Below are 13,571 nucleotides of genomic sequence, written 5' to 3'. Positions count from 1 at the left end.
TATTCCATCCTGATTGGTGAATTCCGAACATTGCTGGCCAACAATAACGTACCTGACCTGGCGGAGACCTGTGCTCCGAGAAGCACTTTTTCTAGTATTTATTGTGGGTTCGCTGTAGAGCGAGCACACTAATGTTCTTCCCGCTTTATATTTATTGTGGGCTCGCTGCAGAGCGAGTCATAATTCCAGTTCGCAGCATGCTACAGTCGAGTGGATTTAGACCACCAATAGCAACGGGCTGTAATTGCTGGAGCCCTGCCCCCTCTGTGTTCCTATTGGCTGGGGTTTAAACAGCCATAACTCCAGTTCAAAGCATGCGACAGTCTCTTGGTGTGTGGACTAAGACCATCACTAGTATGGGCTGTAATTGCTCTTAGACAGCGAATTGGGACAAGCTGTAATTTGCTGTTGCCCCACCCCTCTGTGTTCCTATTGGATGGGGTTTAAACAGCCATAACTCCAGTTCCCAGCATGCTACAGGCTCAAAACTTGCTGGGTGGTCTTAGACAGACAATAGGGCACAGCAGTGGCCATTTTCTGGTTCCACTCAAAAATAGTCCATGCATTTTTCCCATAGAGATATCCAAAAATATTGATATCAATTATTTTAAGCCTAGAATCAAGCCATCCAGGGTCCTGGTGAATCATGACCATAAAACATTTTATTCTGTGAAAAAGAAAATCTGGCAAAACAAAGGGTATTCATTAAATATAGTATATCATATAATTAAATATACCACTTTTTTTTCTTTTTTTCAAGCCAACCAGGACCCTGGATGGCTTGATTCTAGGCTTAAAATATTTGATATAAATATTTTTAGAAATCTCTATGGGAAAATGCACTATTGTTGAGTGGAACCAGAAAATGGCCGCCACAGCTATGCCCTATAGGGACACCCTCTGTGTTCCTATTGGCTGGGGTTTAAAGAGCCATAACTCCAGTTCACAGCATGCTAAAGGCTTACAAATGTATAACATAATAAAATAATATAAATGTAAAGGATGGGAGTTTAACATCTGCATTTTATTAAAGACAGGCTAATCGTTGGTATTTTGGATAATAATACATGTAGGGAAATACTATGCAAAAATATATTTTTTTGGCATAGTCTTCATTGATCTCAATTAGTTTGGTCACCAGGCAACAGGCTTCTGTCTTTTCCAACATTTGTTTTACACCAAGAGAAAGTGCTGAATTATTAGTCACACTTCCAGGCTTCTCTACTACTGTATCAATGCCTCTAGAGCTAAAGTAAATACATTAAAAAACATGCCAGTGGGCTCCCCTGTTGGCACCCTGGCATTATGCAGTCAGAACCAGAGACACAGTGCAGACTAGTTGTTACCACAGCAAGTGGCAAATATTGTCAGAGGTTATAGTCTCTGCTGTGTACAGTAAGGCCAGCTATACATCAGATTCTAGATGGTTGCCTCCACCGTCGGTGTGCGAATGTGTGTATGAATGTAACACACATTGTAAAATAATAGAAATATAGAAATGTAGACCTGTCATGACCTAAAGAACAAGATCACGGAAACGAGCAGTGGAAATGAGTTTTCTCAGGAGAGTGGAGAGTGGCTACATCTATTTCCCTTAGAAATAGAGTAGGAGGCTCAGTCATCTGGAAGAGACTCGGAGTAGAGCCACAGCTAACTTTACATAGAAAAGAGCCAGTTTTGGTGGTTCAGGCATCTAGTACAGATGCGTTCTGGCTGGGTGACTCCAAGGGAGGCTTCCAGCGCACATGGAACGCCAATGGTATCCCCAAAGTGGTAGAATATGAATATGTGTGTGTGTGTGTGTGTGTGTGTGTGTGTGTGTGTGTGTGTGTGTGTGTGTGTGTGTGTGTGTGTGTGTGTGTGTGTGTGTGTGTGTGTGTGTGTGTGTGTGTGTGTGTGTGTGTGTGTGTGTGTGTGTGTTGATGATGATGATAGCCTCTATATTAATATAGTCCACAGTTACACATTTAGTAGGAGTTGAAGGCAGTGACATGAAAAGAACAAGAGAGAAACTCTGCTACCGTTCACTGTATAGCCTAACACTTCTCCGAATCTGATTCCCCCGAGGCTGATAAAAAGGATGCTTGAACAGAAGAAGAAAGAAGAAGAAGAAGAGAGACAGTGTGTGTCAGCAACTTAATGGTCTCCCCCCATTTAGAACATATAGTGCTGCTGGATTTGGTGGGACTTTCGCTGTATCTCTGACAATCTCTGCTGTACCGGAGAGAATAGGAGAGGCCATTGATTCTGGGGAGGAAGGGGTCGATCCCCGGCAGCTTGAGCCCTGATTGATGCTCCGGTGGACTGAGCAGATAACATTGTGGGCGATATCTTTGTGTCCCCCATCCGAAAAAAGAAACAATCACCCTGTCATGCGGGAGACACTTTCTTTTCCTTTAAAGGCGCCTTAGCTTCCCAGGGCCAAGTCTAATATAGAAGTTCTTATCACCCCTGCTCTTCTGCAGCCAATGTCCCATCAGTCCAGCTAATCTACTGGGCCTGGCTGCGCTCTCCAATAACCCTGTACCAAGGTTATTCTTTTTTTCAGCTTCAAATGTCTGTTTGGACTGACTGACAAGAGGGAAAAAAAAAAAAAAAAAAAGATAGCTGTAGTCTTTATGGAGCTAATCCTTGATCTATCACTGTATACAATTGATAATTGCCTATCCATATCTCTAGTAGGCTATTAGGCCAGTGCTTCTCAACCTTTTCAGGCCGCCCTCCCCCCCAATTAATCATATTTGGACTGGGGACCCCCCACCCTGACAAGCAATTGGAATTGTAGGAGTTGATGCATTACATTTTGTTTAATTGTGAAAATAGCCGATTTACATGCTCACAACGCCTCGCAATGCATCTGCTATTTTCACCATTTCTACCTCTAATATTTGAAGATTTGGCCAATACCATTTTTCATTTAAGAGGTATTAAAAATGTCTTAAAAGTCCTACAATACCCTGTATACACTTATACTGTATGTTGGTTTGTTTACTGTTGAGTGAGAAAACAGTGTTGCACATTAACCATTTGTGGACCCCCCTGGGGGTCCCGAGCCACAGTTTGAGAACCACTGGTAAAGGCTACATTGCATACTGTATTGTAGCATCAACAGTTAAGAGGAGACTTTCCCGCATGCCTTGTGGCGCACACACTTTTGTGTATTGTTTATTGTCAGTTTATTAAATTGTTATTTGGTATGGGAATGCATTGGGGTGGAATGTATGTGTGTGTGCTATGTTTTAGATTATATCATGTATCTTATTTGTTTGTGGGGGAAACACCCCGAGCAAAGGGGGAAATTACATGGAGAACCCCTTCCCTTCAGCGCTCAATCTGCTCATGAGTGCTCTGCTTTGTAACAATTTTTCATATGAGATATATCCATTTTAAGCTCCCGGAAGCCATCTTTGACGCCATCTTATAAATGACACCTTATCAGAAGGTATATTTTCCTATATTTTAGTGTGTTCTTTAAGCATGTAGAGGTACCAGAATCAAGTGAGAAAAAATGTTTAAGTTGAGTAGCTTGTTTAAACTCCCGGACGCCATTTTGAAAATAAAGCCTTTCTGGAATATATGTTTTCCTACATTGTTTGTGTGTTATTAGGCACACCTCGAGGTAGGCCTACCAGCATCAATTGAAAAATATTTTGTATCATTTTTTTCCCCAATATTGCTCACGTCTTTGGGTCTAAAATTAACCTCAGCAAGGCCAATGGCTCCACAATAAAGGTGAGTGACAATGTTATCACAAGAAAAGAGGAAACTGCCTACCTAGGTTCCATTTTAGAGGGAAATCTTTCCAGTGATAAAATGGCAACTAGAGAAATAAAAAAAGTCAACCAAAGAACAAGATTTGTGAACAGGACCTCCTCCCTGCCCCTGGTCAGTAAGAATACTTTGAAGACTCTAACAGGAACACTCATCCAAGGTTACTTCAACTATGTATGCACCGCATGCACCTCATGGTACTCATGCCTTTGGCCTGGCGGAGACAAAAAAGGGGGGAAAAAGTGCCCCATCCAGAACCAATGGTTTGTTTTGTATTAATAGAGGCTATGCACGTGACATCATCGTACCCGGAGGTTATGCGGGAAGACCTACTGAGTGGAAAAAAACAACTTTCTGGCCTTGACAGCCCATACATCCAAACGGAAAAGTCCAATCATATTGTATTAAACAGCGTTAAACTCATCAACATTGAAGCTGTGCGGAAAGCTTGAATTATCCTCTTTCTATCTGCAAAGTTTGTGTTTCATAAAAATCCACCATAGATGTGTTTTGAGCTACTTTCTGTCAATAAATTCTGTGCAGGTGATTATTAAGTTTGGAAACGCTCATTTTCAATAACGCAACGTCCTACTGCCTCTTGCATTATTTATGTACAATTTCGAAGCAGGTAATATGCAGGACCATTGAGTGATTTCCAACTAGCGTTTCCAAACTCCAACACTCTATGCTGCTCAATGTTTTGCCACTCAGTCTAGCTGAGGGGGGCGTGTCCAGGTGGAAAAGTGACGCATTTGCATACTCTCTATAGGCTCTATGCACAGCAGCCATATTATCACTTCCTTCACAGGTGTTACCAATGATACTAATGAAGGCTCTGTTCCATTTAGTCTAGCACAGTGGTTTCCACAACCCCCATAACTCTGAGAGTGTACAAATGGAACCAAATGTAAGGGTCCATTTGGTTCCATTTGTACACTCTCAGAGTTACACACCTGTGAGGGGCCATTTGGAAGCCCATGAGGGTCCCTGGACCCCAACTGTAGACCCACTGGTGTAACAGAGTGTTTCCAGTGACATCAGCACCCTGACTCTGTTTGACCAGAATGGAACAGAGCCTTCATTAGTATCATTGGTAACACCTGTGAATGTCTTCACACTATGGCTGCTGTGAATAGAGCCTATTACATTTTGACTATTATTATCGTTATTATTAGTAGTAGTAGTAGTATTAACATTATTATTATGTAATAACAAAAACTACTACTACTATTACTACTACTACTACAATAATAATAATAATAATAATAATCATGTATATTTTTAAGAGCCTCCTTTTTTTAGATTGCTTTATGCAAATGTGTTTATTCTGTACTGTAGCACTTTGAGGTTTGTTCAAATGTAAAGTGCAATACAAATCAAATGCATTATTAATAATAATAATAATAATAATAATAATAATAATAATAATAATGATACAAATAACAATAATAATAATAATAATTATCATCATCATTATTATTGTTATAATTCAAAGAACCTCGCAACCTCGCAGCCAATGGAAACCCCTCATGTAAGCATGATCGCTGCATGCTCTCCTCTAGCCCTGAAACATGACTGTCACCATGACAGTCATGGCACAACTTGTCCTTGTTTTTTGAAAATGTTTAATTTACAACCAGTACATCTACATAAACGTTCAACTTTCAAATATAAAGTGCTTACCCCACGGCCACAAATATAACAAGTTAAAGCGCCTGGGTTTAAGTACCCGTATCTTCCGTATTGTTCAATAAATAGCTGCTTAATCCGATCACCAGTCATTTCTTTCGAATTTTCTCCATATGCTTTCAACTACGCGCCCCTATTGGTTGGGAGGTGTATTGCACTCTGATACATTATGAATAATAAAAAAAAACGGAAATGGCTGGCTTAAAAAGCTTTTTATTGAACAATACAGAACATATGGGCACTTAGACCTGGGCGCTTTAACTTGTAACATCTGTGGCCGGGGGGTCAGCACTTTTTATTTGAAATATGAACGTTTATGTAGATGTACTGGTTATAAATGTAAAAGGTTTAAAGAATAGGAAGTAGCGCCATGACGCTTGTGACAGACGAGCGTCGTGTGAACCACGGCTAGCTCTCCTCCAATGAGAGCTGGCTTTATTCACACAACGTCATGCTAAGGAAGTGACCGGTGGCTCTGTGCTCTCTGTGTGTGTGTGTGTGTGTATAGTGGATACAGTGTGTATGTTCCACAGTGCTGGGCCCCAGCCAGCGGCACCTTGCTACATTGTATCCACCCTGTCTGCTGTCTGTCTGTGTGTGTGTGTCTGTCTGTCTCCCACCGGCTCCAGAGACATAACGGCCCCCCACAATAAACACCCCCACGTGGAGGAGAACCCCGATCTGAGACCATGGGGACCAGCAACAGCACGCGACGAGTCTCGTTCGAGTCTGACGAGAACGAGAACATCTCTGTGGTGAAGGGCATCAGGGTTAGTTATCAATATACGCTATCTATATGTCTGTTATTATTATTATTAATGATGGTGATTATTATAGATACTAGACTGTGTTGTGCACCATGGCGATGTGACTGCATCTCAGCTGCACGGGATGTTCTGACTGGCAGACACGTTGAATGTCATGAATGTTATGAATGTTATGTAAGGTGTCTCTCTCTCTCAATCTCTCTGTGTGATTGTGTGTGTGTGTGTGTGTGTGTGTGTGTGTGTGTGTGTGTGTGTGTGTGTGTGTGTGTGTGTGTGGCTGGTTCTGGTACATGTGTAAGCTGCCCTCTGTGATGTTGACGTTTGGTTGAACTTGAACCTGACAGCCATGCGTCAGGTTCAAGGTGGGGGGGTTAAGACAGCATCACAATCCTTTTAACCACTTTGTCCATGTATTATGTTGCCTATTCAAAAATAGCAGATCTACAAGCTCGCGCCGAGCTTGTAGATCTGCTATTTAAAAAAAATATGTTTTTTTTTAAAATATAGCTACAATGTTTTGATATTTTTTTAATAATTTATATAATGTTTTAAACATAAAACTTCTCTTATGGGGTTCCCCTTCCCTGGCACAAAACCTTTTCAGATGGGAGGGTCCGGCGGCAAAATACATGTCAACGTGGGGGTCCTTGAAACATTCTTCTCCATCTATGTTGAAGAGGGCATCTAAATGTGATTGTTTTGACTGAACAAGAACAATAGGCTCTATTCACAGCAGCCATATTTTCACTTCCTTAGCAGGTGTTACCAATGATACTAATGAAGGCTCTGTTCCATTTAGTGTAGCACAGTGGTTTCCATGACCCCCATAACTCTGAGAGACTGAGAGTGTACAAATGTGTACACATTTATACACTCTCAGAGTTACACACCTGTAAGGGGCCATTTGGAAGCCCATGAGGGTCCCTGGACCCCAACTGTAGACCCACTGGTGTAAAAGAGTGTTTCCAGTGGGCCAACATGCACAATACCATCACCCTGACTCTGTTTGACCAGAATGGAACAGAGCCTTCATTAGTATCATTGGTAACACCTGTGAATGTCTTCATAATATGGCTGCTGTGCATAGAGCCTATTAGACCTTCCAGGAGAAACATGACATGTTTGTGTTATTGTTGTGTCATTCAGTCAAATGCCTTGCATTCTAACTTGTCTTAAATGGAAATAGCTAGGCAGATACCGGGAATAATCGTTCACTTCCGGATAAAAGCGCCAAAATTGGTACACATACTCCTTACTGTACTAGTACTGTTTTGATAAAACCCGTTAGCCACCTGAAAATTCAAGATGGCGGCCATTTTTCAAGATGGCCGCCATTGAATATACAGTAATATTACATTTCCCAACAAAATCCCATAGATACAAGCGCCAAAATTGGCAAACATACTCCTTGGGTATTGCCCTTTTGATAAAAACCAAAGATTTTAAGATGGTGGCCATTTTTCAAGATGGCCACCATTGAATATACAGTAATTCGCAGTAATAAAATGTCATAGATATGCACCAAAATTGGCACACACACTCTTTGGGTATTGCTCTTTTGATGAAACCTGTTACCCATGTAAAAATTCAAGATGGCAGCCATTTTTCAAGATGGCAGCCATTTTTCAAGATGGCCACCATTGTACAGTAGGCTATATACAGTCAAATCACATTTAGAAGTAAAATAGCTTAGAAGCAAGCACCAAAATTGGCTCATATACCATTCTTTCAATAACATATTAGCAGCCACCTAAAAATTCAAGATGGTGGCCCTTTTTCAAGATGGCTGCCATTTAATATACAGTATTGCTACATTTTGCAATAAAATCACATAGATTAGCGCTGAGAGACAAGCGGATCTTGCAAGTGTAGATTACAAGTAGTAATAGCGCCCTGGGATCACCCTTCGTCTAGTCTCTACCCTTCGACCTGTTTGGCTTGGGTAACCCTGCCAGGAGTACAAGACTCCTGCCGACATAGTTCTAGGGGTCATGGACACATGCAAACTGCCCCACCACGTGCTCCTTCAGCGCTGATCGGGTTGGAGGAATGGCTTCATATGGTCTCTGCTTCCGAGCAAACATGTCCAACCTTGCATCATCAACACCTTCAGCTGCGCTTGATCTGTCATACATCATGAGCGAACTCTCTCTCCTCCATCCTGATACTCCTGGACCTGTCTGCAGCGTTCGACACAGTGAACCATCAGATCCTCCTCTCCACCCTTAAGGGGATGGGTGTCTCAGGCTCTGCACTCTCCCTGTTTGCATCCTACCTGACGGGTCGCTCCTACCAGGTGATGCTGAGAGGGTCTGTATCAGAACCACACAGACTCACTACTGGGGTTCCCCAAGGCTCGGTTCTGGGTCCTCTTCTTTTCTCTCTCTACACTACAACTCTTGGTGCTGTCATCCACTCCCATGGCTTTTCCTACCACTGCTATGCCGATGACACCCAGCTGATCCTCTCATTCCCCCCCTCTGACACACAAGTGGAGGCACGCATTGCTGCTTGTCTGGCTGACATCTCGGAGTGGATGTCGACGCACCACCTGAAGCTCAACCTGGACAAGACCGAGCTGATGTTCCTCCCGGGGAAGGGCTGTCCGCACCGAGACATGGCCATCACCATTGATAATGCTGTGGTGACGTCAACTCGGACTGCGAAGAGTCTGGGTGTGACCCTGGATGATCAACTGTCGTTCTCGGCAAACATCGCATCAGTGACACGGTCCTGCAGATTCCTCCTCTACAACATCAGGAGGATTCGCCCCTTCCTCACGGAGAAGGCAGCCCAGGTGCTCATCCAGGCTCTTGTCATCTCCCGCCTGGACTACTGCAACTCCCTCCTGGCTGGTGCTCCGGCATCTGCCATCAGACCTCTGGAGCTTGTTCAGAAAGCTGCAGCTCGTCTGGTGTTCAACCGCCCCAAGTTCTCCCACACAACTATCCTTCTCCGTTCTCTACACTGGCTCCCCGTAGCAGCTCGGATCCAGTTTAAAACCCTGGTGCTAGCCTATAGGGCAGTGAAAGGAACAGCTCCTTCTTACCTCCGGGCTATGGTCGATGCCTACACCCCTGCCCGACCACTTCGGTCTGCCACCTCGGGGCGACTGATTGCCTCGTCACTCAAGGGTCCTTCTGGTCGATCGACACGGTCACGACTTTTTTCTGTTCTGGCCCCACAGTGGTGGAATGAACTTCCCACTGATGTCAGGACAGCAGAGTAACTGCCCATCTTTCGCCGCAGGCTGAAAACACTACCCTTCCTCTTTGTCTTGTACAAGAAAATGCTACACATAATAGACTTATAACATAGCATGATCCCCTAATTTAGCAGAAGATTAGGATTCCGGGGCTGATATATGGTACAAGGAAGCCAGTGAAGTCAGTCCATGGGTCCAGATTCAGATTCTACATCGTGAAAAATGTATGATTTGACACCAAGATTACTCAAATAGGACATATTATGGTGATTTTATTCAGAAATGCATTATTAGTGTATATTCAATGGCGGCCACCTTGCAAAATGGCCGCCATCTTGAATTTTTAGGTGGCTGCTAAAATATTATTAAAAGAATGGTATATGAGCCAATTTTGGTGCTTGCTTCTAAGCTATTTTACTTCTAAATGTGATTTGACTGTATATAGCCTACTGTACAATGGTGGCCATCTTGAAAAATGGCTGCCATCTTGAATTTTTACATGGGTAACAGGTGTCATCAAAAGAGCAATACCCAAAGAGTGTGTGTGCCAATTTTGGTGCATATCTATGACATTTTATTGTGAAATTACTGCGAATTACTGTATATTCAATGGTGGCCATCTTGAAAAATGGCCACCATCTTAAAATCTTTGGTTTTTATCAAAAGAGCAATACCCAAGGAGTATGTTTGCCAATTTTGGCGCTTGTATCTATGGGATTTTGTTGGGAAATGTAATATTACTGTATATTCAATGGCGGCCATCTTGAAAAATGGCCGCCATCTTGAATTTTCAGGTGGCTAACGGGTTTTATCAAAACAGTACTACCCAAGGAGTATGTGTACCAATTTTGGCGCTTTTATCCGGAAGTGAACGATTCACCTGTTTTTCGCCTGTTATCTGCCTAGCTAAAACAGATAATATCCTACAGCTGGTGTCTTCAACGTTTTTCAGGCCAAGGACCCCCTAAGCTTAGAGAGAGATGATCCAGGGACCCCCCCACACTACATAATGTATACAATTGTGTTGCAGATTAAACTTTTTCATAGATTTCATTGATAGCTTCATAGACTGTTTGACAGCAACTATCATCAGTGTTTTATAAATGTTTGTTTACACATTTTCTTCTCTATTAATATGTTGGTTTCATGTTCATGTGTATTTTCAAACATTTAGCCACTTAAACCCTCCATACTTAGTAAAGTTACCCTTTACTCTGTACTTGGTCTGCTCTTCTTTCCCTCTACACCAAACCTCTTTGCCGAAAATAGCCGATCTACAAGCTCACAACGCCTCGCGCTGCGAGGCGTTGTGAGCTTGTAGATCGGCTATTTTTGGCTAAAGTTCTCCTCAGAATAGGTATGCTATGGGTTCTAGTGGTTAACGTAAAAACAATTATCCTGTCACACAAAGATTTGGCGGCCCCCCCTGTGGTAACTCTGAGGACCCCCTAGGGGTCACGGACCCCCTGTTGAAGACCCATGGTGTATACTGTACGTGTATGATATATAATGTTTTAGGTACAGTACTACCACCAGTCTTTCCCCCGGTACATTAATGGGGGGGAAAGATAACACATCAAATAAAACATGTTAAAGGGGTATTTCACTTTAAAACAAAATTTTGGTCATTTTATCGTCTACTCAGGCTTTTGGGAGCAGTTTTTAAGTTGCTTGATTCAGTATTTAGATATTTGATATTCATTTTATCAGACACGCCCCCTTCCTATACAAACCCATTGTAACTTCAAACTCCATTTTAACCATGTTAGATTCATCAGAAACACCCGTCCTTGGTTCTGGTGACTGATATTGTCCTTCTAATACGTGAGGAGACCGTGTTTTTTAAATGACTTTATTCCTTTATTTTTAATATTTTTTGGGGGAAAATGGAAAAAAATAAATACAATAAAAAAATTGAAAGAAACAAATGAAAAAAGTAATCGAAAAAACACGGCCCCTTCATGTATTAGGAGGGCAGGATGAGTCACCAGAACCAAGGACGGGTGTTTTTGATGAAAGAAATTGAGTTTGAAGTTATAATGGGTTTGTATTATATTGTCTGGTGGTTCGTTTTAAAAACTGGTGGTTCATTTTATATTGTCTGATAAAATTAATATCAAATATCTAAATACTGAATCAAGCAACTTTAAAACTGTCTGGGGGCTCACAAAAGCCTGAGTAGACGATAAGATGTAAAAAGATTTTTTTTAAAGTGAAATATCCCTTTAAATAAATCTTAATACAAAAATAAAATCTAAATAATAATATATAGCCTACTTGTGACGCTAAATTAATTGTGTGTTCAAAACATCCAATACTTTGTTGGCCCAGTCAAGCTTCACTGTCTGCATTCACAATACTGTATGTCTAGCTTTGTCTGTTGTAGGGATGGGACTTTAATGGTTATTATCGTTTATCGTGATAAAAAACGCTCACAATAATTGCATTGCAGAGATTTTAATTTATCGTCATACGCTGGGATCAAGTCACCTTTTCTGAGCTGCATATCCGGTACCACTTAAAGGACAACTTTAGTTTTTTACAACCAAGGTTGTAATTAAAGTAAATAAAAGATGATTTTTTTTGTTTGTTTTTCATGTACTGCTTTCTTTTGTTTTAGCAATTTTTGCGATATTCTTTACAGTGGGCGGGGGCATTCTGTCCGGTGGCTAAATATGCCTTTTTTACACAATAAAAAAGGTCCTTTTGTCTTTGATGGCCAGATGTGAGTTATTGGGTGATAGAAGAGCTACTGTAAATAATAATAAAGAAAACAAAGGGTTATTGTGTAAAAAAATACATATTTAGCCACCGGACAGAATGTCCCCGCCCACTGTAAAAAAGATCACGAAAATTGCTAAAACTATAGAAAGCAGTACATTTTAAAATGTTAACACTCATCTTTTATTTACTTTAATTACAATCTAAAACATAAACCTTGGTTGTAAAAAAACAAAGTTGTCCTTTAAACCCTCTAGAATTGGTAGAACGCACCTGTAAAGAACGTACTTGATACAGTCTTTTTTTTTCACTCTCTAAAATCTCTTTGCAAAACATTTTGGCAAATGTTCCATCCCAGACTATGGATGCTGGGGTTCAAGTGGTTAACAAAAGTGGCATTTTTTTAGTTGTTCCTGGATTCTCCTGCTTCTCCTAACAGCGCCTCTCATGTCCTTCATGCCAGATGTGTTTCATGTCGTTCATTAGGGCTGCATGATGTTAGGAAACCATGCAATATGCAATAATATTGTTGAATTTTGCGATGACGATTAGGCCTGACACAATTATTACATCATCGTCTAATTGCATTTTTTTTTTTAGATAATCACAATTATTTTTCATAATCGTCATAATCGCTGATATTTAACCCATTGAGACCTGAAGCCGATTCTACATGTCTCCTAAATCTCAACAGTTTTCTGAAAAACGTATGTTTCTATATCAGTGGTGCTCAATCTTTTTCATGTTAAGGATTTGGCCGCGGACCCCCATCAAAATATATTGTTCCAGGGACCCCCCAGAAGCAAAGATTTGAGTTAAAAATGTTCACTTTAAAAAAATATATATATTCAAAGATTTGCATTTTCTCGATTTTTCAAAAATAGCAGATCTACAAGCTCATAGCACGGCACTCGGTGCCGCGCTATGAGCTTGTATATCTGCTATTTTTGAATAGCCCAAAGTGTAAAATAATGCTTTCTTAGCTCAAATCTAAAAATGACACAGTTCCAGGTCTTAATGGGTTAAAAACAAATCTGAAATAGCAGATCTACAAGCTTGTAGATCAGCTATATCTGCTGCAGACGTGCTACTAGCCGTGCTACTCATAGTTGGAATATCATGACCTTGCAGTCGAAGGACGAGTGCTCTACCGACTGAGCTGCCCGGACACAGCCCTGTGCTGCCCTGTTGTTCATCAAAAGGGTGATTTTTGCTGAACATTGCTTACTGTTATGTTGCACTCAGGGGTTGATGTGATGCGTAGTCTCTGTAATGTAACCTTACCTAGCTGTGTATGTTGTCCATCCATCAGAGGTGATTGCTACAGCAGATATACCCTGGACAAGATGTTGACAACAGCAGCTTTTGCTTTTTGTTCATAAAGGGCCGGTATAACTTTCTGGCTGAAATGCGGAGGT

At 41.4% G+C, this 13,571-nt stretch overlaps 1 protein-coding gene across 2 annotated transcripts in view; it reads left to right on the top strand.

The window, feature by feature from the left end:
* The first annotated feature begins 5,955 nt into the window (after nucleotides 1-5,955).
* The window catches only part of chchd3a (coiled-coil-helix-coiled-coil-helix domain containing 3a), a 181,792-nt gene continuing 174,176 nt past the window's right edge, over nucleotides 5,956-13,571 (top strand). For both annotated transcript variants that reach the window (XM_084049617.1, XM_084049616.1), the window contains exon 1: nucleotides 5,956-6,230. In XM_084049617.1, the coding sequence (XP_083905743.1) occupies nucleotides 6,150-6,230 (81 nt within the window). In that variant the 5' untranslated portion in view covers nucleotides 5,956-6,149. The remainder of the gene's footprint in view (nucleotides 6,231-13,571) is intronic.

This window comes from Gymnoscopelus microlampas, assembly GCF_963454915.1.
Source record: "Gymnoscopelus microlampas genome assembly, chromosome: 23".
Lineage (NCBI taxonomy): Eukaryota > Metazoa > Chordata > Actinopteri > Myctophiformes > Myctophidae > Gymnoscopelus > Gymnoscopelus microlampas.
This window is presented reverse-complemented; position numbering and strand designations above follow the sequence as displayed.